At 43.5% G+C, this 27,376-nt stretch overlaps 1 protein-coding gene across 2 annotated transcripts in view; it reads left to right on the forward strand.

The window, feature by feature from the left end:
• The window catches only part of ctif (CBP80/20-dependent translation initiation factor), a 52,935-nt gene extending 33,095 nt beyond the window's left edge, over positions 1-19,840 (forward strand). The window contains exons 8-14 of one of the 2 annotated variants that reach the window (XM_079658362.1): positions 1,428-1,504; positions 4,864-4,944; positions 7,870-8,491; positions 9,598-9,897; positions 11,893-12,048; positions 16,112-16,165; positions 16,898-19,840. In XM_079658362.1, the coding sequence (XP_079514488.1) occupies positions 1,428-1,504; positions 4,864-4,944; positions 7,870-8,491; positions 9,598-9,897; positions 11,893-12,048; positions 16,112-16,165; positions 16,898-17,122 (1,515 nt within the window). In that variant the 3' untranslated portion in view covers positions 17,123-19,840. The remainder of the gene's footprint in view (positions 1-1,427; positions 1,505-4,863; positions 4,945-7,869; positions 8,492-9,597; positions 9,898-11,892; positions 12,049-16,111; positions 16,166-16,897) is intronic. The other variant, XM_079658363.1, reaches the window with a different exon arrangement.
• The last annotated feature ends 7,536 nt before the right edge of the window (positions 19,841-27,376 follow it).

Consider the following 27,376-nt stretch of genomic DNA (forward strand, 5'->3'; position numbering starts at 1 on the left):
GAAGTGAACTGTTCCGAGAGTAAAAACAGTGCACAGAGCCTCCCTCTTTGCAGACTGTGGTCACCTTCTTGCACAACGCATCGGTTTGAGAGTTTGGGGAAATATGGGGAATTTATTTTTATGCTTCAGCCTGCAACTATTTGCAACACACAAAATAACACACTCTATTAACCATTAATGCTAATCAACATCATCTAACATCAGCTACTTATGCAACGCACGTTATCTGCTCTGACTCGATACTGTGCATAGTCACACACATCTATGCACCATCTCCAACTGCACACTGTACATAACAGCGCTGGTGCTAGACCAACTGTAACCATGGTAACAGCTGCACAGTGATGTTGAGTGAAGGGGCCGAATGCTGTTTGATTGACAGGGCAGATGTTTAATTGATGATGGATGCTTATATCTTTGATTTCACAGGAAGTTTTTAGAACCACCAATTCTTTTTCACAGTACGTGTATCTTTTGTGGTACTAGCAGCTGCAGTGTTTTTAATTAAATAAACATATTAAAAAAACACGGTGTCATACATCTGACAAAGTGCAGAGATTGCTCTGTTTGGGTGCTGATCAAACGAGACATGGCAGTTTGACGTGTCGTCACTACGGCGATCAGCTAAGGGGTACTATCATCAGTGAAGAAACGTAAATATATGATAAAATCATATTTTACAGGCTCGTGCCAACATCAACCATATGTAAAAGAATAACCTACCAGTTAACTGAAAAAATGTTCTCACTTTTTTTGTTAATATATGCAAGTTATAGTCCTTGCACCTACGAACCCAAGCCTGTGCCAAAAGATATTATGAATATATATATATATATAATATTCAGAAGAAAAAGCCATTTCACTAATTCCTCGAAGTCTTGAAAAAAAAGTGGCATTGCACCATTTACCTAATCTCTTGACTTTCTGTGCAGTAAACACATTCAAATGAGTGTATTGATGTTAAATGGTAAATGGACTTATATAGCGCTTTATCCAGTCTTTAAGACCCCTCAAAGCGCTTTACATATACATGTCATTCACCCATTCATACAGAGCAGTGTACCTTACTCTATGACCTAACATTCACACACCGTTGGCCATGCCATCGGGAGCAACTCAGGGTTAAGTATCTTGCCCAAGGATAGACCGACATGTTGACTGCATGGGTTGGGATCGAACCCACAACCCTCTGGTTGAAAGACGACCGCACTCCCTCGCAGCCACAGTCGCCCTAAGAGGTCTGGCATTGAAAAACGGCTTTCTAAAGAAAAAGCCTCGAGTTTGTCTGATGTATTAGTAATCTAGCCCTTTGTGTACTTTTGATGGTACAGCGAGCATGAAGGATTGTGTACCTACTTTCCAAAAAGTGATCTGAAATGCTGTTCTTGAAAGGAGCGGTCCCTTATTTTTTGATTTGTCCTCAACAGGTCTTCCCTCCCCTTCCTAATGAGGCTGAGATCGCACAAACCAAAAAGCTGTTCCGACGCAGGAGGAATGACCGACGGTAATGACGCATGCGAACACACACACACACACACACACACACACACACACACACACACACACACACACACACACACACACACACACACACACACACACACACACACACACACACACACTAACCTACCTCAGTGAGAGGGAATGTTTTTTCTGTTGATGTCAGATGTCACTGCACAGCCAGCCCTATAGCCTTAACATCTCTCCCCAGCCAAAGCTATGTCAAGACAGGAATGCAGGCTCCACACTTCACTGCAGACAGAAAAAAAAAACACTGCGGAGACATTCAAGGTTTTTCATGTTTAATAGGTTACTCACTCAAATTTAAGCCAGTTATTCAGTCACCCTTGTTTGCACTCAATACTCTAGCTTTCTTTCTTTATCTGATTATGGATTTTCTTGCCATGGTTTTTCAACATTTAACCTTTGATCCCATTTCCAAACTCCTAAATCTGCCACAAAATGTCATACCGGCACATCTGCTCTAATTGTACACACTCTGAAATCTAATTTCTCCCAAGTCTGACTTCATGAAACCATGTCCTGAAGAGAAAAAGAAAACATCGCTCTCGTTCTCTCGCTCCATGCCCTGATGTCACTGGAAAACCGTTCTTCAGTTGCTAAGAGACGGGGAAAGAGAAAATATTTGGGTTGTATTTGTGGTTTGAAAAATGAGGAAATTTTAGCTATACCAAATGGACAAAAGCACTTTCATCGTTGTTTTTGAAGTACAGAGAGTAATTGGAACTGTGCAGAGCTATTGTTTTTTATGTGCAATGGGCACAGCGAAGGCCTGGCAAAAAAAATAATATAAATATATATAAATGTGGAACAACAGCAGTTTGCTTAGGTTAAGGGGTCATCCTGTTTTCTTGCGGCTTATAACCACACATTGAGAGGGTTTTAAATGCATATGTTTGTGCATGCTTATGTGGCCTTAAAGTCTCTGGCTGCTCTGTGTTCATGTTATATTAACTGAAACTGTGGTGGAACACCAAGCAGAACAACAGGGTGATGGAAATGCATCATGTGGAAGCTTTATATTTCAAAGGGTTGGTGACTTGCACAAGCTCAGCTACAAGATTGATCAAATATTTAGCTTGTAACAACCACTTTCCCTCCGGAGACACTCCTGTCCTTTTTGTATCATTGAGAACAATTAAAAGAGAAAAACGGGAAGCATATAAAAACATAACAAAACAGTGCCTTGCATGCTTAAACACAGCAGGAAGATACAGACTCTTAAATACTGCAAAATGTTTATAACTAATGGCAAAATGAGTTAAACCTGTGACAGAGGCTTTCTGAATGTAATGTGAAATGTTAAGCTCGAAGGTAGGTTGGCGGTAGTTCTAAAGCTTTCAAGCACGAAGCAGATTCGGTATCATTTCACTAATAATGTTCTTAGTTCATTACTTTTTATTGATTAGCTTAAGAATATTTTCCTGCAAACTTAGAATTTGCCTCTGAGGCAAGTTGAACTCATTCGTCCTTTAACCCAAGAGAAGTATTTTATGGTTGGCCAAATATATTTGCACTGCAGAGATGGAGAAAGCAGGACGAAAAAAGAGTTGCAGATGTCAGCAGCTGGCTAAGTGATTCATCAACGAGATTTTTTTTAAAACCCAAACTCAGCGGGAGATTTTATAGAACGCAACAATTAGAGAGAGAGACAGGGAATGACAGAAGTCTGTAGAATAGGATTTTATACAACTTTATTGTCCAAAAAGTAATAAACTAAATACACAATAAGTGAAAAACACCTTGAGGGCAAAGCCTCGCTGATTGCCTGCGGGATAAATCACTTTCTTAGAGGTTCCTTGTAGCTAGAGGGAGAAAAAGCTCCTACTAGAGTTTACACAAAGACATTCTGGGCTTTAAAAAAGGTTTTTCATGTGTGGAATGTTAGCAAAGCTAGCAAGAATTTCATCATAGTTCGAAGGTTTTTATACACATTTACAAAGACCCAAAATAAATATAAAAATGGGACGTGAAAGACTCGACACAATGAGCAAGGCGACCCTGCTCCAGACCGCAGCATAAGAGCTCTGAAAGTCCTATAACAGATTGTTGTTGTACAGAATTTCCAGTTTGCTCAGAATATGGCCTCCAGCTCCCTGTCCCTTTATGAAGCTGAGCATGTTTGCTCATGAAATACATCAACTGCCTGTTTGTCCATCAAACATGCTAATCCTCTTATGTTGATATTGATTTGAGTTCAAGTTCCCTGACAATGAATTTTCATCGTAATGAGGAACCACACATATAATGTTATATAAGCACAAGAAAGAGAGAGAAACGGAGTGAGGCTGTGAGATTGAGTAAAGGAAAAGTGTAGGCTGGCTGCGGCAGGAAGGAAAAGAAGGGGAGGTAGTGCATGTGTTTCTACTTTAGTATGCGCGTCAAGCAGGGCTGAAATTAGTTGAGATTTACTGGAATGTGCTGCTTACCGCTCTCTGCTCCAAAACAGAAAAGCAGCAAAGGAGAAGCTCAAATGCTCCTTCTCCTACCCTTTTAGATCTTTACTGATGAAGATGTGCTTGTTATGGAGGTAGTGTTTTCACATCTAGTCATATTTGTGGTAGTCTTGATGTAAATGTAAACTCAAAGAAAGAAAAGGCACTATTAAGTCACTATTCCAAATGATTTTATATTCATGCACTTGAGTAAAGCAGGTCTGCTTGGATTTTCTGCATCTCCTATGAAACGCCTGCTTTCATCTTCTGCTCACGATTACTCAAAGTTGTTGACTGTGATCTCTCTCCGATGTATGCCTGCCTGCATGTGTGTGTGCACACATTCAGTATGTCCCTGAGACTTTGAATCCTAAAACCTGTGAAAAACAGTAAGTAATGCAAATGTTCAGTCAGGCAGCAGAAAGCTGTCTCCCCACAGTCCATTAAACCCGTGAGCTGCGGCCCGCATGGACTCTGGCCGAGTTATTGACTGTCTGGCCTGCAGGCTCCTCTTCCCCCGGCCGATCAATTTGCTCGTCTGGGTCAACCGATGGTTCCACGAGTCCTCCATCCACAATCATCCGCCGCAACATTAATGATCGACCCTCTGTATCCTACCTCCTCCCATGATCATATCTACCAAAGCATTTCATCTTTTTAGCCACCACTTCCTGTAGTTCTATGCATGTTGTTTGATTGACATAGTTATCAACCTGTAGTGTTTTTTTTCTTTTTTTTTCTCTTTGCTTCGCTGCTCCCCTCCCTCCCCTCTATGTTCTTTAACCTCTTGTCTTCCCCTTTACTCCTTCTACAAATTTCACTGCCGTTTTTCCACAAATTCTTCTGCCACTTTACTCCACTCATCATCCTTCCACTCGCCTGCATTGACCTCCTCTCCTGCTTGTAGAGCGCTTGATCAGTTCACCAGAGACCAGTTAACCATACTCCTGCCTCACGGCCCTGGTGGAAGGCGGCATGTCTCAGCCAGGTTAGTGACAACATGAGCCAGATCCTGCGCACCAAGTGGGACCTGAATACATTTCTGACATTTGAAACAGTCATTCGATTTATTGTACTCGACAAAGGCTCGGCATCAAAAGGTCGGATGGTAATTGGTGGGACCATTATCGGGTTTTTTACATTTAATATTTGAACTGGAAAGGAAATCTTAGAAGTATTGTAAAATAGGGAGCACTAATTCTAACACTCATTTCAATCTGATTATACCGTAATGTTACCTATTTATCACCTCAACAAAAAAAATGTTTTAGTTTTGTATTTGATGGAAAGTTCTGTCTCTAAGTCACAAGAAATTCTGACATGACATTTGAGTGGCCTCATCATTTATCCTTAAAGCAAACACCTCCCCGGAGGGCTCCCCCCTTCCTCACTCTGCAGAGCTCTCAGTCATTAAACATGATTAACATTTTATTACTGTCTCCCAATCACCTCTACGCATCACCAGGAGAAGAGCTTATTAGAGCCGAGCCTAAACTAACAGCTAGTGTAAAGATCAAACTGATCGTCAGATGAGAGAATGTGTGAGACTCAGGGTGTCTCGGAGAACTCTAAAGCTTTGCAAAAGATTATATAATCTCACCCACTGCAGTTATTTAATGAGATCTCACGATTTCTGTCAATCATTGTTAAGCTGTTAGACTTTATTCTATGATTAACTAAAACTGGTTTATAATGTAAAGTAGTTTTTTTTTTAAAGTTTGCTGTTAAAAAGAGAAAAAACAGACATTGAATGATGCTGATGGGAGCGCGTGACAAGAGTGTTTTTCCTGATCATTGTGTGCGATAGAAGAGCTCTATTTTAGTCTACGAAAGGCACTGATGATATTTGCATAGCGCCGGAAAGAGTGGCATTAAGTCTGAGGCAGGATGTTGGGTAGAGGAGACAGGCAGAAGATGAACTGTCTGCCAACCTCCCTGAGAGAGTGGAGCAAAGGGGCCAGACGAGACATAAAACGAATGAACCACACACACACACAAAAAACATGAATACACTTAAACACCTTCACGTTCCTTCCCTTCAGTGTCGAATTCATCAAACCAACAACATTTCCTGCTGACACAGAAGTAGCAGTCGCGGTTGCAAGGAGTTTTTTTTTAAAATTTTTTACAGTTATTGTCTTTCTTGATAAATCTGCTAATTAAGCTTTACAAAATGCCCATTACAGTGGTGAGTTTATCATCAAATAATACAAGACAAATAAAAGTGGAACCATCAAGTTTTTATTGCTTCAAAACTACTAACATTATTATGAATAAGTGGCTGCAGATTCATTTTTGTATTCTTCGAATAATCATTGGAGCACTACAATTATGCCAATGATAATATAATTCCGTATGTTGATGACAACGGATGAGAAGTTCTGTATGAATTGTATCTAAACACTTTACACACATCACATACACAGGCTGCTGGTCGCTTAAATCATTTTCATCAGGGCTTAAACTCATCGACTATAATGTTTTATACCACTTTTTGAATATTCTTTTTAAGATTTTAGAAGTTCCGTTATATAACTTTAGCAGACATGATAGAATCCAGTATCTCTGCCTTGTCTCCTTCTCCCAGAAGTTGTTCATACGGATTTGTTCAACTTCTTTTAGAACAAAAAAACAGTCATTCAAAGGTTGTTCATTTTCAGTGGTATTTCTTTGCAAAACGAGTGGGGTAGCGAGACACAGTTCTCTTTCACAAAGTGTAATAGTTGTCTGAAACTATGTCTGGGTTTTAGATTCATCTTTTATCCTAAAATCGCGCATTTGAAAGTTTCTTTAATGATTAAGTGCAAGGAAATGCTTTTGTGAAACATAATGAAAACCCCCATTGCAGTCTTGGCATTGACGAACTTCAAAGTTCAGGAAAGTTGCCTCTCTTTGTACGTCAGACTTACAAAGCCTGTTGGACGTCACATATTACTTTTGTGATTCTTTTTCTAAATGTCTTTATTAAAGAAACCTTGTCCCTAGAGTGTTTCGCTATTGGAGTGGTGAGAGCTCATAATATATAACTGCACTGTCCCAGGTTAGATTCCAGCCTTGGAACCTTTGTTGCATGTCATAATACTCTCACTATTTTCTCTGCTCTTTAGAAGCTGTACTAAATATTCCAATATCTACATTTTCTTTGATTCTCACTCTGTGTAGATGCACTTATGGCCTTTTTTAAAGAAAAGTACTCTTGAGTTCTTGTTCAGTGTTTTGGTAAAAATAATGGTCTGCCAACGTATAAGATTCAAAATTAGGAGGTGTTTGGTACCCGCAAGAGCCCCAAAAGTAAAGACTCGGGAGGTGGGGATTGGCCTGTACTGATTGGCATTGTGGCCGGTTTGATCCCATCACAAGAAGTTCTTTACTTTATTGTTGAAAAGGGCCAAGATTTATTTCCTTTGCAAATCACGTCCGCCTGCACAATTTCCTGATGTAAAAAGCATTTAAAGAGTTGAGGGGGGTTAAGGGAGCAAAGGTTCACTGGCTGAGGCAGATAATAGGTTGCCTCCACGGTGCCAGGGCGACTAATCCCCTGGACCATATGTCAGCAGCTCGTGAAGCCCAGAGCCAGTACAGCAAAAGGACAGAGCTATGCAGGACAGGAATACACAGACACACTGTGCATCCACATGTAAGCAGGCATTGGGCTTTTGGATGTTTAGTTGCGTAAATTTTATATCAGTAAATGATGGGTTACTGTTTGTGTCTAGTTGTGAACAGTCATAGTATTTACAGAAGAGTGTGGCAAGTCACCGGGACCAGAACAGGAGTTCAAGAACACAGTGCATTTTTTATCAAACTAAAGATGTGGAGGCTGTATGCCATGTTGGGGCCAGTGTGACATAGACAGGCGTTCAAGCTTCTTCTACATCACAAATAAGCTTTCTTATAACTTCTCTCAATCCAGGAGACAGCAGCGACCTCAGGGAGGAGGAGGAGGAGGTGGAGGGGGCGGAGGAGGCGGAGGGGGCGGAGGGTGCGGGGGAGTGAAGAACCAACCTCAGCTGATACAACAACAGTCCCCACAGCATCAGAGGGATCTAACCCAACAACAATGTCAAAACCAACAGCAGCAGAATATACCGGAACAGGGAGATAACAGAAACAGTAGTGCCGGTCGGCCGCCGCGCCAGTACCAGGGGGGACATGGGCAGCGCCAGGGAGGACCCCCGCACCACGGATACAGCCAGAACAGGCGCTGGCACCCCAATCAGAAAGTTCAGGGATACGGACAGACGAACGTTACAGGGGACAAAGGAGTACCCCCGAGAGCAACCAAAGACAAACAGACTGAGAATGTAAAACCAGGTGAGGAGCAGATCAGTGCACCTCAAGACTTCAGAAGTCCCACTGAATCCCCCAGACCTGAGTCCGCACCAAACACAAATGCTTTCCCACAACCGACAGTTCAAAAGGAATCTCCCAACCCACCAGGAAGTAGAAAGGCAAGCGAGGGCCAGTCGGAGCGGCCCAAAATCGACTTGCTGCAGTCGTCAAAGGAGAGGCTGAGGAGGAGACTAAAGGACAAGGTACGGAAAAGCTGCTTAGGCCCTGTCAGTCAGTCTTAGGGCAATCAGGACTAATGTATCTGTGTACACACACGCCACCATTTAGTTGTATAATTACTTTCATAATGTCCACACACACACACACACACACACACACACACACACTGTCATTTATGGATGGATAGACAGTACAGTAGACGCATAGTTTTGTTGCACTGCCTTGCTTTAGTCATTCGTCTGCTTGGTTATTAAGCATTCATGCTGACACACCCAGACTGTCAGGAAGGGGTGAACATGTTCTCGCTAAGGAGGTGAAGAAACAAAAGCGGCATTAGCCTAACAGTTTCTGATGTGTGAACTAAACTGGCGAGTCAGCCAACTGTGTTGCTGCCCTCAGCTCTGTCTCCCTCCTCTCACTCATTACTACCAGGGGTGGTTTGATTTGACAGCGCGGCACCACACAGCAGGGAGGAGAGGAAAGAATGAACAAGCAGTGGTGTCAGTGATACAATGAATCTAATGTCGGAATGATTGGCAACAAAAGACCCAAGGCTAGAAACAAAATGTTAAAATGGGGGTTCTCTTCCACAATATATCAAAACATGTTAGCTGTGCAACAGAGACGCTAAAGTATACACAAAAAATGTATAAATGGTTTAAATAAGCTAATCGTGACTAATGCCGAAGTACTTTTCATCAGCACAAATATCAGCCTTGGATAACTGGACTTTAACAACATTTTACATATATGTATTCCATTTGATATTTAGTATTCCATTCCTTACACACTTAGTGTATATATAATATCCTGCTTTATATTTTGTTACTTTAAATTTGTATTTCAAGATGTATATTTTCTACTTTTTTAATGCTATTTTAAATTCTATGTGAGATGTTTACATTTTGGATTGTTTCTTTCTAGTCTTTTAATTTCTCTAAACGCGAAACATTTCCCAAATTGGAATCAATAAAGTACTTCTTATCTTACCTTCCCACTGTAAATATTCATTCAAGTCAGCATATAATGAAATCACTAAAGAAATGCTCCTAGCTTGTGTTTAAACCAACAGTAAATTGAAATTGAAATTGAAACTTGCCACTCACGACTTTTCCATCTCCCCTCTCAGGAAGAGGCTGGTGTGGAGGCGTCGGGCCCCGGCTCACAGAGCATGGACCGGCTGGTGGAGCTCCTCAACAGCATGAGGAGCAACAGCAGTGGGGTGGAGCAGCAGCTGGCCTCCTTCATGGAGGAGGCGCAGAATTCGGCACGGTGCGAGGAGACCCTGGCTCAGGTGGTCAGCACCCTCTACTCCAAAGCCGTGTCGGACAGGAGCTTCGCCGCCACAGCCGCCAAGCTCTGTGACAAGATGGCGCTGTTCATGGTGGAGGGGACCAAGTTCAGATCTCTGCTGCTCAACATGCTGCAGGTGAGAGGGAGGGAATGGCTTAGCTGCTCAAGCTTTTCTGTTAGATATTTCAGAATAGCTTACTCATTCATTTCATGGACCTGACTTGATTTTCTTCAATGATCACCCATAACTAATGTAGCTCGATTTAGTCGATGCAATTTTCTTTGAAGTACTTATTAAACTAGCTTGGTTACCTTTCACAAAGATGCAGTTTGACAAAGATAGCTGTACGATAAAAAATCACGCTAGGACAAATGAGTTGAACATTACCATGGTATTTGTCCATGAGTGAGTAATTAAAAGCCCAAAATACAGATTGTTGTGTCTTTTCTAGCAGTAAGTTTGTTCAGTAGCCTCACACCTGCTTAGTTTTATGAGGAAGCACTTTCAGGTGGAAGCCAACTGTGTGTGTCATGTTGTAAATGTCAGTGGGCAAAGTTTCTAATCTAAACACCCAGGGGAGAGAGACAGCCCCCCCCCCCCATCCCTTCACCCTCCGCCCTTCGTCCTTCCACCCTTCCACTCAACTGCACAGTTCCAGTCTTGCACCCATGATGAAAACATCCTCTCAGCCGTTATATATTTCCATGCCTCTCTCCCCCACCTCGTCCCTCATGAGCTCTCTATTACCGCGCTCCCCCGTCTTATCGCCTCCCCTCACCCGGAACCACACGGGCCAGTGCCTCTCTACTTCTCCCTGCACAGACACTTCCACTCTCTCTCTGTTTCTTAGCATTCTCCTCCTTTTCGCCCCTTCCTCTGTCACGAGTCAGACGAAAGCTCCCAGAGTGGTAGTTGCTGTGAAAGTAGGCAAGATGAACACGCTGTTTTCAGAAGACATCCGAGGTCTAAAAGTGAACCCACCTGCTGCCGTTACCCTTCTTTCACTCCTACTCCCGTTTCATTCCCAGCAGATGCTCTTTTTGACTACTATCCCACACTCTTGTTTTTTTTCTCCTTCCCTCAGTTTTTCCATTTCTTTAGATGTAGTGATTGTTTTCCCTGACCCAGCAGTAGTAAATCCCACCGTAATTATTTTACCCTCTTTCTCTGCTTTATTATTTCCCCCCCTTTTACACAGCTCTGTGGTCAGATCCTCTTTGTTTATTTCTCACTTTAATCCCCTCTTCCCAGGCAGCCTGGACCCCCTCCTGGTCTTTGACATTTTGGCTTTTTGCTTTTAAACATTTTAAAAGTGGGTTCATGAAGGCCATAATTAATGATGTTACTCCCAGAGCCCTGGATCTCAGTTTGGGGGCAATTAGTCTGGCTCTATAAAAAGTGTTTGAAAAAAAGACATCAGGGATGATGCTTTCATTAAACATGGTCTGTTGCTATATCCTATTTATGTAAAGCCGAGGAGAGCATTTGGCCTTTTTTTGTTCCCTGATGCTTCTGTCACCTTCCTCATCATCGTTTCGTTTGTTGGTCCATTCAAAGACGCATATTCTGTGTATGTCTGTGTACAAACAGACCTTCAGCAGTGTTGTACGAGTATGTGAGAGTACAAGCCGCCAGTTTCTCTAGTGCACTTCAGTACGGGCAGTACACTCTGGGAAATCAGAGTGAGTTCCTCTGAGTGAATACAGTTTCAGTTTAACCTGCCGTATAACATCTTTAAAAGTGCGCATTAGGCATTAACCCATATTAGCCCCAACACTTTTACAGCACTGACACAGTTCACTACCCTTCACTTTCAAACCAAATTAACATATTCTCCTCTACTCCTGGCAGAAAATGAAATCCATGGATTTGTTTAATGTGTTTTTCGACCGCTTTTTGGCTTTAAGTACTTCAAGCTGCGAGGTTAATATGTGTGCCACCTGCAAAAACCCCCATCAGGGAGATAACAAAGATGTTAATGGTGATTATCACCACTGCTGATGAATTTAAGGGACACTTAGATATCCACCTATACGACCTACTTCTCCAGCTACTACACAAGCTGCATAGCCTGTAGAGTTTCAGGGTATTTTCCAACTTTATATCCATCTGTCTTTTCTTTCTCCTCAGAGGGACTTTGCCCGTCGGGAGGAGCTCCAGCAGTCGGATGTGGAGAGGTGGTTAGGTTTCATCACCTTCTTGTGTGAGGTGTTTGGCACCATGAGGAGCAGCTCTGCGGACCCTTTCAGAGTGCTGGTGTGTCCCATCTACACCTGCCTACGAGAGGTCTGTATCCAGATCTGTCATTTATTACAAGTATGTTTATTTACCAATGAATCAACTCATCTGCTGGCTCCAGTAAGAGGAACGCTTCCAGCCGTGTCTGTTTATCTTGTCTGTTTATCTTGTCTGTTGCGATCGGAACATGTAGCAAGTTTCCTGTTTTTGGCCAGACCCTGTCTAGACTCGATACACCACTGTGGGGTTTGGTACGTGGTTTGAACAATCAGGACATCATCACTTCCAAGAAAATGCTTGACACAAGGTCCATTTCTCATCAGCTGCTCGTGTTCTCTTAGACACACTCCTTTGGTGACCATGGAAACCAAATGGGGAGTCACAGCAGACGCGGTGCGATACAGAAGTGGTTAAAGGCAGATGGAATATTGAAAGGGGAAGCGAGTGAGGATGGGGGGGAGGGAGAAAGAGAAGAGGTAAGAGGAAGCTGAGAAGCCTGTGGTCAGGTTGACAGTTACTGCGGAGGAAGTTCACTGACGGCACGACAGGTAGCAGAGAGAGAAGAAGGAGAGGGGAGATGACAGGGGCTGGGAGAGAAAAACCTTTTTATGTGGAGTTTTCAGAGAGAGAAGAGATAATGGCAGGTTTTCAGACACGTGCAAGGTAGTTTCACTGCCCACGTCCACACCTCTGCCCGTCTGGCGCGCAACACACACCCAGCGTCTCGCTAACAAACAATCAACATACAACCAATGCCATCCACACCCTGTCTGAGCGTATGTCCAGAATAATCATTATCTCAGCTTGTTAGAGGACTCTCCACAACATGACACACCTCCCGTATTCCAGCGTCAGCGGTGTCACACCTATTTGGCAAAATGATTTCTAATAACACCTCCATGTCCATGAGCCATTGTTACCCATTTTTAGCCGTCTGTTTTTTTGTCTCTCCTGTCGTAACATGTAGAGGTCAGTTTCTGTTACAAGCTATGTGCCATAATGTGTGCATATGAGAGTACTCGTGTGTGGCGGTGCATTTTGCAGCAGCTGTCCTCTGTAATTATAGCCTGCAAAACAGGCTTAGGTAACAGCTAAGGTGTGTAAGAAAGTGTTTAAAGTGGACATGACAGCTGTTCATATAGATGGGGCAGGTCAGCGAGCGGTGATATGAGCCAATCAACACTCACAGGCCAAAAGTGTTTTTTTATATACGCACAATCCACATAGATGCACTAAGTAAGATAATCCTTTACTAAGTGTCAAAGCAAACATGTCAATTATAGAGTTTGGATACACCTACACTGGCATGGATATTTACCCAGACCATTGTGCTAAAGTATGTAGGAAGGCAAGATGAAAGATTACAGCTTATGTTTTATGATACTGCACCTTGTAAAAATTACTAAAGGAGTAATCCAACATTCCTTTATTAAGGGGGAACAGACCTGAACAGCCGAATAGTCATGGCAAATCAGAAGGCAGGTAGCAGGGCGCTCACATTAACATAAAAAACGATTTTCCTGAAGCATGTGGCACAGTGGTTTGCAGTGGTTTGCAGGTGCACACTGCAGAAAGCACGCTGCTGGTGACCACAGGGCTATATATATTGTTTCTTGGTATCCTTCTTTAAAGTCAGATTGGGCCCTCACGGCTTTCGACTATTAACTTAAAATGTTTCAATCATTCTTCAAATAAACTGTAAATACTGAGCATCATGTTATTGTAAGTGTTTTAATTTGTAGTGGGTTTTTTGTCGAGCAGTTAGTGAAGTACATAAATAGGGTAATGTGTAATGTTACTAAGGGAAGTTTCTCCTTCTGATGCTTCTGTTGCTATGCAACTATTGGAAGCGCAGTTAAAGTTGAAGTAGTCATAATTCTAACTTTGAGCGCTCTGCGTGTCATTAGTACTCTGATGAAACATGTTTTTGTCTAAGCACTCGTCCATCATTCACTTTTCTTTTAGCCAGCATATGATGACAGCTTTCAAAATATAAAAGAGTGAATTCAAGCACGATGAAGCTTTCGCTAATCATTTAAATAAATATGAATGTTGTTCTAGCTGACTTCACTGAGTCATTCAAGTTGTTGTTGGGTTTATATTTTCCATTCTGCGCTACAAGATGATCACGGCTGTCTTAATTCTTCTAGCTTTTCATCTTCCAGATAAAATATGTTTTGAATGGAAATACTGTAAATGGAAATCACACAGACTCCCAGCGCTTCCCCTTGCAGAGTTTTTGTTTCTCTGTGATGTAACTAACCAGAGATCTGTCTACTTCAGCTTCAGCACAGAGACTTTGTGCTTTAAGTACTCTCTCAGAGAAGTTGTTTTCCTGCAGCTGTTCCTCTTCTACTTTAAAAAAAGAGAAGAGGGAAAAGAGTGCTACCTCAATGGCTACGAGAACCGATTATAGATGAGTATAGATTAGTCCATTTTAAACGTGTTGAGTAAAAGCGTCACACTGGGCTCCCTGGAGAACTCATTATCAGCCCATCCTGCGTGTCACACGGCTCTCCTGCTCAGGGAAAGACGAGACTGTAGTTCCCACATCAAACAGCCATACTGTCACCACGCCATGCAACTGCCGGGCCTGAATTATAGGTGGAATACCATTTAAGCTTACAGCGGGGAAATAAAAGCCAGCTCGCATTAAGTTTGGATTGAAGTATCAGATGGGCTATCCTTGTTTCTTTTTTTAGTTACAAAGAATCAGAAACAATTTCCATGTCTTTGTTTTCATGTCTGTTTTGCTCTCAAAGCATGCATATCATCAAAGTTAAGTATTATGAAGTTCTACTACAAATGGTCAAATCAGAAACTATTGGATTTGTCTGTATCAATCGAGCGTGTAGTTTAGTTTCATATAAGTATATTTAAAGAACATTTTGTGCATGCATAGTAGGCCTGCTCAATTAATCGTATTTGAATCGCAATTACGATTATGGCTTGCAACAATTACGAAAACAACGTAATCCAAACGATTATTCTTTTATTATTACTTTTTTTTTGTATTGGTTTTTCAGTTGAATTATAGTTAAAGTTCAGGGTAATCAACTGTTCAAAACATACTGTTCAAAAAACAATCTCCAATAAATTGATGTTTTCAAAGTAAATGGATAATCGTTTTTTAATAATCGTGATATCAATTATTGACCCAAATAATCGAGGTTATGATTTTTGCCATAATCGAGCAGCCCTAATGCATAGTCATTGTTACATTGTTATACATAATTATGAAAAATATTGATTAGAGCCACTTCAAATCACCTTGTAATGACAGACTGCTTCTAAACAAGTTCTCTTTCACTAGTTTCCCCATAACTGTGCCTGCATTTATACTTTATTTTGCTCATTGTGCAGCAGTTCTACTCATTAAAGGTTTACTTAGATATCAAAACAGCAACAAAAAAAACATCCCCTCCCTTCCTCCCTGTTACTTCCTTTCCCTCCTTCAGGATAATCAAAGTAGCACTTTGTTAAACCGACTGGTAGAGGAGTAAAACAAGCAGTATTCTGTAAACTGTAATCTGGCACTAGATGTGCCCGGCTTCCGTTCTCGATGTCTATAGGAGGCTCTCTGTGGGTCTGTCTCCCTTTGTGGCCATCGCTCCCTGCATTGTTTGAAAGTGCCAGTTATATGCCCATCTGTGCATGGGGCCAGTGGAGGGGGTGGAAAGCCAGCTAGCATGTTTACCAGCTTCACAGTTTGTTTTTGGCTGCGCTGTTTGTGTGCACGCGGATATACAGTGTGCACAGAGCCAGCCTTGATGTCTGACGGTTAGCTAGCTTGCCAGGATGAAAGCCTGTCGTGTTGTCTTCCAAAATTTCAAATGTTAATGTAGAAAAATATTTACAATTAGGATTAGGCCTTCTTTTTTCCTTCTCTTGTGAACTGATGAACACACACACACACACACACACACACACACACACACACACACACACACACACACACACACACACACACACACTTGCATTTGCTTAATCTCCTACTGTGGCCTACATCCAAATATATACACATTTTTATAAACCTGCCTTGTTGCTGTGCGGCTCTTTGCTTCGCAGTGTTCCAGTATATTCAAATATGATCTGCTCTTGTCCCTTATAGCTATTGGAGTCCACTGATGTGAAGGAAGATGCAGTGCTGTGCTGTTCAATGGAGGTATGGTTCCACACACACACACACACACACACACACACACACACACACACACACACACACACATACACATACACATACACATACACATACACACACACACACAGGTATTACTCGTGTTTTAGTTTCAAGCAAAAGGCTGATCTGAATGTAAGTGCCAGCAAGAAATTAAATGCAGTAAAACATCTGAACAAATATATGTGGAAGAAAAAAAGATCCTATATTGAAAGACATAAAACCCATGTTTCATTGTAATGTTCCTTTAATGCGCAGTACATGCTGGAGAGGTCCACAGTATGCACAATCTCAAACCCATATCTTTGATATTCCATGGTCGTCTCCCGAGGGTTATGAATAATAAAGTAGTGTAGGTGAATTTAAGTAGAACTAAGGATTTAATCAGACTTGGGTCGTGGTAGAAGAACCGAAATCTCTCAGCAGCAACGATAAGAAAACAATAAAAAGAGGCGAAACAACAGAAAGCGCAAAGATAGGTGGCTAACCATTCCCAGATACACACACACACACACACACACACACACACACACACACACACACACACACACACACACACACACACACACACACACACACACACACACACACACACCATGGCCACAGGGTGTGTGAACTCTCCTGTCTGACTGCATCTACAGTAACAAGGTGCCAGACGTTGTGTTTTGCTCTCCGTAAGCAACACACACACTTCCTCTGACCTCCTCGTCTCTCCACCAGCTCCAGAGTATGGGGCGCCTCCTGGAGGAGCAGCTCCCTGAGATGATGACGGAGCTCCTGGCCGCCGTCAGGGACAAGATGCTGAGCCCGGGCGAGTCGCCGCTGACCCGCTCTCTCCTCATGGAGGTCATCGAGCTGCACGCGCACCACTGGAACCCCCTGGAGGCCCTCACCACCCAATACTACAACCGCACCATCCAGAAGCTCACCACCTCCACTGCCTAGGTGCCAGAGAGGAGACCCCCCCCCTCTGTTGCCCCCGGAAACATTTTCCATTTGAGCATCAATGTGCTCTTCCACTTTTACCAAAACATAGGAATTTAACAACACTCTAAATGAATACATGCTTTACGTTTTTTTGCACATTTCACTAATTTCTCCAAGATGGGTGACCACTACCGCAAAAAAGAAAAGAATCACTAAACAGGACCCCCGATCCATCAAGGCAACACTACATGTGGCGTTCAAACAATGAAAAGCGTATTTGACACACAACAGCAGCGTATATGTGGCCAGTAGGGGCCACACAGGGCTGGCCACTGAGGGATATCGAGAGGGGGGGGGGGGGGGGAGACAACAGAGGGGTCACACAGGGGAGAGGAGGAGAGGGCAGCAGCAGCGAGCCCGTAGGGAATAGAGAGATTCGTACCCAAAGATGAATGGAGGAGGGGGGGGGGGGGGTCAGGGTAGTCCGTGTCAGTCTCTTCATTGTGCTCATTTGTCCACCGCCCTCCCCCTTCTCTCTGTCTCATTCTTCCCCCCCCCCCCCCCCCCTCCTCCTCTGTCTCTCGCTCAGCCCCTGGGGTCTGTGTGGCTGATAAAAGAGAGAGAGAGAGAGAGAGAGAGAGAGGAGGAGCAGGCGGCAGGGAGCAGACACGGTGCTGTCTGTCTGGGACCGGGTCAAAGGGCCTCGCTGTGGAGCTCCCCAGCTCCCACAGCTCCTCCCCCCCCCTTTGTCTCCCCCAGCCCCACACCCCCCCCAGCAGGAAGCCTTTCTGTGGGGGTGAGACAGCGGGCCTGCTGGGCCTGGCTGGGCGGAGGATAAGGATCAGGCTGGCTGGAGCTGGGTGGCAGATGGCTGCTTGAGCCCATGTGAGACGACACACCCCTCTGGCACCCTTCTCCCCCCCCCCCCCCCCCCCCCCCCCCCAGCTCGGCCCGGTGTCGCCAATAGAAGCAGTATAAATATTGGGGGGGGATGGCGAGCATTAGAAAAGCATTATATCAAAAACACTGCTGTCTGATATTTCTTTTGTTTGGTCCTACAGAGAACGGCCTCTTCCACTCTGTGTAGCCGTGCATGTACATGCTTTGTTCACCACATCTTTGATATTGTTGTTATATTATTTTTTTAATCATTTAGTGTTTTTGTAAAGTCTTGTTTTTACGATGAAATGTATGTATGAGATAGTAGCGGTAGGCCTTATTGCACAGATTTGATTTGTTTGCACTGTTTTTGCTTTTTCCTTCAAAAAGAGGCAAAAGTTTGAATTGGGATCAGTGCTCATGGATTCATATTGAGATCTCAGTAGAGACGAATGGGTTCAGCATAGGGAGGGATTGTAGTATGTTTTAATGGACTAGTGGCCTTGTCGTTTATCCATCTTTATAGGAGCTCTCGTGTTCAGCAGAGGGCATGCTGGGGGAAAAAAATGTTTGACTTATACAAAGCGTTGCTGAAGAAAAAATCAGTTGAAGAGAAAAAAAAATGATGTCCAAACACTAAAAAGAGCATGGCACAGAGAGAAGTGAAATGCTTCTTTCAAAAAAAGATTCCCCTACTCAAGCCATTCTTTGCAGTGGACATTTTGCAAGTGTTTAACATTGACTGTATTTGCTTTGATTTCCAGGAAAATGACTTAACATGTGTATTTGAAGATGACATTGAGGAAAAGAAGAAATGTTGTTGTATGACCTCATTAGCTAGTCTTATGTGACCCTTATTCCAGCTACTGTGTGAATTATGATATCGACGTACCAAGCCAATCATGTACCATTTGTAAATGGGCTTTATATATAATCTGCTTACAGTATATTTACAAGTATTTAAAACCATTGGGATCAAGGAGGACTGTGCAACCGAGATGTTACAAACAGAAAGACTGTGGTTGTGTGTCTAGAGTTTGGCATTTCCATGCATTTGTTTCAGGAAATAGCTCTTTGTTTTGGGAGTCGTCACACACACACACACACACACACACACACACACACACACACACACACACACACACACACACACACACACACACACACACACACACACACATACTTGGTTCCCCATTGAATCTCTGTGGGCAGTTTTAAGTGTTTTTTTTATAATTTTCTCTGTCTTGCATCAAGAATTAAGATCCTGTGTGGTAGAAACACAACCCCGAAGATGAGTTAGAAAGGTGAATAATGCTCACAAATGTTTTTCTGAGGTGCAGCCTAATCGTCTGTAAGTGTGTGTCTGCTTAAGGAGTTTTTTGTTTTATTGTTTTTATTTTGTTGTCTTTGTTTTGTTTCTAGGTTTCTATTTAAATTATATTTAGCTCATTTATATATATTTCCCATCTGGTGGGTTTTTTCAAGACATGAAACCGTTGTGATACCCAGCTTGCTGTGTAAGTGTGGTATTACCGTGTTTTAGCAAATGAAAAAAAGACCCACGGTGAGTTTTCATTATGCAAAGAGCGACTGGCTCTCACAGCAGCTGGGGGCAGGTGGTGATCGCCCCCCTCGTCTGTGGCTCTGGAGTCCCCCCCCCCCACACCCCGCGTGCCCTTAGACCCCTCAGCTCGGGTCACATGACTTACTCGACGATTGAATGAGACACCCCTTCATTTGCATATTCTCATGAATATTGAAAAGCTGTAGATTGGCAATAGTGGGTCATCTTGTGAGCTCTTGTTTGTTTTGTTTTTCTAAGCAACTGAAAAAAATAAACTAACAGGAAAAAAATGATATGAAGAATCAAACTGGTGTGTTTTTCTGTCTGCTCACTTGTCAGCACCATCACATGGCCGTCGGCGTGGCATCATAAAGATATTCAGACATCACAAAGGAAACAATGGTGCACACGCTGCTTCCTCTGCCATTAACAGATTGACTGCGTAACTAATCCTAGCACCCCAGTAGGCCATTAAACTAACAATTCATACATGTGCACACTGAAACTGCTCATTTACATGTCCTCGCCTTTACATGGTCACACATTAAACAGAGCACACTTCAGAATTGTAACAGCAGCACGTCCTTGGCCGGTGATTTGCCTTTGGTTGGCCCTGACACATGCCTGGGGCTCCTCGACTGCGGGGCGTCCCAACGGAAGATCTCCGTACCGGGGTTGCCATCCCACTGAGGACCCCGTCTCTAGAGCCTATACGGAGTCCTTCATCACTCGCCCACATCAATCAACATAATCCCAAGCGTCAGAGTATTTAAATCCATTTCACAGTATGAACCACACTTTATTTAAATATTCTCCATCAACACTGAGAAGCTTTGTTTTCTTTTGCTCAGTTGTGTCCTTGACAGAGATGGATTAATGATGATGGTTTCGTTTCGTCTATCACAACGTGTAAGCTTATTTTAACCACACTACAAATGGGGACGATAGGGAAGATATTACCCATTGTCACTAGTATATACAGTATAAGAGCAACCCATGCAGCAAAAAGAGCGTAAAGAAAGATTCAGCAGCTGTAGTGGAAGAAGAGAGGGAGGGATAAAGAATGTGGGAAGAAATGTAGGAGGAGATGAAGGGAGAGAACATATATACAGAAATGGCTGGATATTGGCACAGTGTGGGAGAAGCCTATTGAGGAATAAAGGCAAATAGTGGAAGAAAGACAGAGCCAGCCCCGACTGACAATTAGCACCACGGTTCATTTGGCTCTGTGCAGAGGGGACAGACAGTTGAACGTTAGCCCTGAGGAGGAAAGTCTCGCTGGCTGAGCTGCTGGAGCCCAAACTGGTGAGAGACAGTAGCCGTGGTGCCAGCATAAAATCAGATCACATTACAACAGCATGTTATTTGTCTGAGAGAAAAGAGACACAATAAGGGGGAAGTTAATAGTCAAAAAAGGAGTCTGAGTGATAAAGTCTAAATGGATTGATGTAGAATGTTTTAATTTATGTCGATTTTTGGGGAAAAGAGATACACTACAATATAGTATGTCGAAAATATGAGAAAAATCGATATAGTATAGTATGTTGATAAAATGAGAAAAAATAGTATAGTTTAGTTTGACGAAAATATCAGAAAAATGTGTATGATAAATATAAAAAATATCAGAGGGAACAACATTGTATAGTATGTCGAACAAATAAAAAGGAAAAGCACCGATACATGTTGAAAAATGTAAAATAAAAATACTTAGTTTATTATGTGGAAAATACGACAAACAATGACAAAGTATAGTCAAAAATATCAGAGAAATATCAGAAGAAATAAAAAAAGCATATTATCCAATGTCCCTTTTTATTAAAAAAGACAAAGTGAGTTTGTCGAAAATATGAGGAACAACAAGATGGTATAGTATGTCGGAAAAAAATAATGTTATTGTATAGTATGTTGAAAACATCAGTACTGCCTGCCTGTGTGTCTGTGCCTGTGCCTGTGCCTGTGTGTGTGTGTGTGTGTGTGTGTGTGTGTGTGTGTGTGTGTGTGTGTGTGTGTGTGTGTGTGTGTGTGTGTGTGTGTGTGTGTGTGTGTGTGTGTGTGTGTGTGTGTGTGTGTGTGTGTGTGTGTGTGTGTGTCCACTCTGATTCAGAAGCATCCATTGTTTTAGCCAGACAAAAGCCGGCTGCATCTCGGCTTGCCATGATGACGAACCAAAGAAGAAGAGGGAGGACACTGGCATTAATAAACTGCTCACACACTCACCACACACTCTCCCACAAACCAACCCATGTGCCAGCACATCCTGTGTTCAAGCATCTTCAGTTGTCTGATGGCTCACAGTGTTTTTTAGACCTTTATTTTTGTGTTTGTGCCCTCCGTCTGCTGTGAGAGTCTTGCTGTGTTTGTTCAGCACACAAAGAAACTAGAGGAGAGTGCTGCAGAATGTATGGTTTGGTCCGAGGGGGACAGAGGCCAGATATCGTGTAAAACAAAGTAGATTTAAAACACACAGAAGCATCCCCAGATGTTTTCCTGCAGTACGATTGCTGTGGGAGAAATCAATATCTGTGGGCTACCAAGTGGTTTTAGCTCGCTCTCTTGACCTTCCATCTCAGAAGCAGCTACTGCGCTGGAGTTTATTCTGCTGCCCAAAAAACAGATTGCAACTCATCTATATATGGAAGCAGACATTTTAGTTCTACCAATTCTTATGTGGATCTCTGGACTATATTTTTTCAATAATAGTTTGTATTGGTGTCCCAATTTGTTTGGCTACATCTAATTTAAAGCTATTTGTAATATACATCTCATTATCTTTACATTTTGCCATGTATATTCCATACAAAATACCACACATTTTTCATGATTTGGAAAATACATGTGCAGTTTCTGGCATTATCTGATTTAATTATTTATGACATACAGTACAATACTTTGATATTTTGATAACTTGAATATGTTTTTTAAATACATTTGTTGTTATACTATTACTTTTTATGACATTTTATGATAATTCTTGTCTTTTTTCGACATACTATACTGGGACTTTTTTAAGGCATTCTTTAATGACCTATACTAAAACATTTGTTATTCTCATGTCGGAGACAAACTCTACTGTGTGTTTTTATAGCACTTTTTCAACAAGATACCTTCTACAAAATTCTACCTATCCAGTCAAAGTTATTTGTATTTGGCTCCTTTGGGTGTTGTGTCTGTCAAAATGACATTTTTGGAGGAAAAGTCAAACGTGATCTGAACCAGAGCGGAAACTGGAAAGCTGTATTCCTGCTTCCTGTACTGGCAGTGGAGGAAATGATGTCATGACCTGCTCACTTCCTGAATTAACTGTTTCAGTGCCCCTTTTGGTAAAGCACCTGCTGAGTCACTAAATCAACCAAATTAGATTTTGGTATTGCTTTCTGGAAATGGTTACGGTTGGGTGTATTCAAATCATTTAGGGGGGGAAAGGGATTAATAAGAAACTTCAGATACTCCTAGGTTTGCAACTCTTTTATCAATTTAAGGTGAGGAGACATAAGATAAACCTTTATTGATCCCCGTAAGGGAATGCAGGTGTTAAAGCAGAAACAGGATTAAAGTTTAGGATAGGACAGGTACACAGTCTCAAAAGGATAAATAAGAATAAAGAATGCAAATAACAGTATGAAATATAATAACAATATAGTTGGCTGTTTCATTTTATAAGTGATTATTAAAACATAATAATGTCTTTAAGTTCCAATCCAGAGTAGGTTCATACGATGAAAATCTACGGTGGTTGTTACATTTACAGTTTCATGTGGGGGTCAGTCTTGGATGATGAACGTGCTCCTCATGTTCAATTGCTCCATGAAGGGGGTAGGAGGGGGATAGAGTCCAGCTTCCACCTCGTAACCAACTTCAAGGCCAAACTATTTCTTAAATGCAAAAAAGTATTCAAGCATCTATTCTAGACAGATACTTTTCTCTAAAACAACTGACTATTATATCAAGGAAGAGTAGAAAATGCTCACAGCGAGGTGCCAGCATGCTGAGATTGAACAGATATAGTGTTTGTCATGTGATCATTTGAAATAAATGACAGCTTCCATGCAGTTTGACAGTGCAGCATTGTCGATTACAATGCTGCAGTTTTTGAAAAGTCTACATTTTTTCAATAACTCCCATATCATGGGACCTCTTGACTCCAAATTCCACACTGGACCAGTCACTCTAGGATGTGTTCCTGGTGAAAGCTCACACAACATATTTCTACAGCAAATCACACACTTTCATGTCTGCCAGTGACAGGTCCTTCCACAACTTGTTTTTAGGTGAGGAAAGATGACGTCTTTGTTGTTCATGAGCATGTTTGCAGTGTTATGGCTGGTAAAGTGTGCTGCAGTTGGTGCAACATCAACAGACATCAACAGACAGACCTTCATACAGGGAGGGGAGAACAAGGAGGTATTAAAACAAATGAAGATAAGAGGAGAATCAATAGTTAAAGTACATAGAAAACAAACCTAACTTCAGATCATTGTCCTCTCTGCCTTTCAGCTCTCTTACAAGGTTCATCTCAGCTAAATGCTGTAATTGAAGAAGAATGGTGTGTGTGTGTGTGTGTGTGTGTGTGTGTGTGTGTGTGTGTGTGTGTGTGTGTGTGTGTGTGTGTGTGTGTGTGTGTGTGTGTGTGTGTGTGTGTGTGTGTGTGTGTGTGTGTGTGTGTGTGTGTGTGTGTGTGTGTGTGTGTGTGTGTGTGTGTGTGTGTGTCATTTCCGAGCTTGACCAGACCAGCCACCCAGAAGTGTGTCTTCCTTTGTGGCTGACAAGCTGGCGTGAGCAAAGCTTCCGCTGTGAGCTGCACTGAGTGGCTGATCACTCAAGCAGAAATCAACAAACACACACACATTACACACACACACACAAACTTCAACATAATTACAGATGAGAAGGGACATGAGCAGCCTCAGTGGAGGCTCTGCTGCTAACTGGAGCAGAGGTGAACACACACATACACACACACACACTGCAGTTGTCGGAGGTCGTTGGAAGTGTCCGTAGACAAGCAGTGGGAAGTAACACCTGATGTCTTTGTTGCCAGGCTCCCGCCTAGCGACTGTCATTGTGGCAACCCGCTGCGATGTGCTCGACCCTGTTGCTAGGCAACCTGAACTTCTGTGACGGAGAGTCAGAAAGTTCTGCGGTGAGAGCGAAACTGAAAGACAGAGAAGGATAGAAGTGCAGAGAACTGAAGAGAGACATAGAATAAAATCATTAAGAGGTGTATGAAGGTCTGTGGACAGCTTATCACACAGAGCAGTGAATCTCACAAACTTAAGGCAAAAGAAAGAGTTTCTTCACCAAAAACTGCTGCTTTCACAGACCCACAGCCCCGCGTGCCAGCAGTCCTTTGATTTGTGAGGTGCCATGCTGTGCAAAGCGCATTTCCAGTATACTGTGTGTGTAAACACACACATAAAAGAGCTCAGCACCCAGCCGGTGGATCACATGGACTACAAGGTAAAGCTTTGTCTACGTCCCTGCAGACTCTCTCCACACACACACACACACACACACACACACACACACACACACACACACACACACACACACACACACACACACACACACACACACACACACACACACACACACACACACACACACACACACACACACACACACACACACACACACAACAAACACACACACACACACACACACACACACCAACTGAATGCATTTCATCTACACAACCTGCATCTCACAGCCTGTTTCGTTAAAAAAAAAACATGATAAATAGGGCAATTTATCTATAAATAATGAATAACTTTGGGCTACAACTAATGAATAGAATAGAATTGGAGGATGAAACCCTCTTTAAATGGGCACACATACATGCACACAGCACACACAGGGACATTTGACCTCTGTATTTAACCCATCCTAGTACTAGGATTAGTGTAATGCTCTAGTACTGACTATTTTCATTCCCAAATCTGTGCCTAAAAAATTACTTAAAAGATACATTGATTACCAAAATTGTTCCATCCATCCATCCATCTTCTCCCGCTTATCCGTGGTCGGGTCGCGGAGGTAGCAGTTCCAGCAGAGAGCCCCAAACTTTCTTTTCCCTGGCCACATCAACCAGCTCTGACTGGGGGATCCCAAGGCGCTCCCAGGCCAGAGAAGAGATATAATCCCTCCATCTGGTTCTAGGTCTACCCCTTGGTCTCTTCCCAGCTGGACGTGCCTGGAAGACCTCCCTAGGGAGGCGCCCAGGTGGCATCCTAACTAGGTGCCCGAACCACCTCAACTGGCTCCTTTCGACGCGAAGGAGGAGCGGTTCAACTCCGAGTCCCTCCCGGATGACCGAACTTCTCACCTTATCCCTAAGGGAGACACCAGCCACCCTGCGGAGAAAACCCATCTCGGCCGCTTGTACCCGCGATCTCGTTCTTTCGGTCATGACCTCTCTGAAGAACCAGCACCTTACCGTGGTAGAGAGGTTTGTGTGCCCTGATGAACCTGGGGGCTGTGTTGTCTGGAACCTTGTGTTCCTGGTAGGGTCTCCCATGGCAAATTGGTCTCAGGCAAGGGGCCAGACTAAGATTGGTTCAAAAGACCTCATGAAAGACGACACACGAAGTGAGGATACCCGGCCCGGAGGAAGCCCGGGGTCCCCTTCTGGAGCCAGGCCCAGAAGGAGGACTCGTCGGCGAGCGTCTGGTGGCCGGGCTTGCCACGGAGCCCGGCCGGGCACAGCCCGAAAAGGCGACGTGGGCAACACCTCCGCTTCTCCGTCCCGCGGGCCCACCACCTACGGGAAACAGCGATGGGGTCGGGTGCGCTGCCAGAAGGGTGGCAGTGAAAGCAGAGGGTCTCGACGGACCAGACCCGGGCGACAGAAGCTGGCTTTGGGGACGTGGAACGTCACCTCTCTGGGGGGGAAGGAGTCGGAGCTTGTGCGGGAGGTGGAGCGTTACCAGTTGGATCTGGTTGGGCTCACCTCTACGCACAGCGTCGGCTCTGGAACCTTACTTCTGGATAGGGGTTGGACTCTATTCTTCTCCGGAGTTGCTCAAGGTGTGAGGCGCCGGGCGGGTGTGGGGATACTCACAAGTCCCCGGTTGGGTGCTTCGTTGTTGGAGTCTACCCCAGTGGACGAGAGGGTTGCCTCCCTACGCCTGCGGGTTATGGGGGGGAAAACTCTGACTGTTGTGTGTGCTTATGCACCCAACAGCAGTTCAGAGTATACGGCCTTCTTGGAGACCCTGGAAAGAGTCCTGTATGGGGCTCCTGAAGGGGACTCTTTAATCTTGCTGGGAGACTTCAACGCACATGTGGGCAATGATGGAGACACTTGGAGGGGAGTGATTGGGAGGAACGGCCCCCCTGATCTGAACCGGAGTGGTGGTTTGTTACTGGACTTCTGTGCTAGTCATGGATTGGCCATAACAAACACCATGTTCGAACATAAGGATGCTCATAAGTGTACGTGGTACCAGAGCACCCTAGGCAGAAGGTCCATGATCGATTTGGTTATCGTATCATCGGACCTGAGGCCGTATGTTTTGGACACTCGGGTAAAGAGAGGGGCGGAGTTGTCAACTGATCACCATCTGGTGGTGAGTTGGGTCGAGTGGCGGGGGAAGCCTCTGGATAGACCTGGTAAGCCCAAACGTGTAGTTCGGGTGAACTGGGAACGTCTGGAGGAGGCCCAAGTTCAGGAGGCCTTCAACTCACACCTCCGGCGGAGCTTTTCGGGCATTCCTGTGGAGGTTGGGGACATTGAACCAGAGTGGTCGGTGTTCAAAGCCTCTATTGCCGAAGCCGCGGCGGGGAGCTGTGGTCTCAAGGTCCTAGGTGCCTCAAGGGGCGGTAACCCTCGA

This window comes from Notothenia rossii (assembly GCF_949606895.1).
Source record: "Notothenia rossii genome assembly, chromosome: 11".
In the NCBI taxonomy this organism is placed as follows: Eukaryota; Metazoa; Chordata; class Actinopteri; order Perciformes; family Nototheniidae; genus Notothenia; species Notothenia rossii.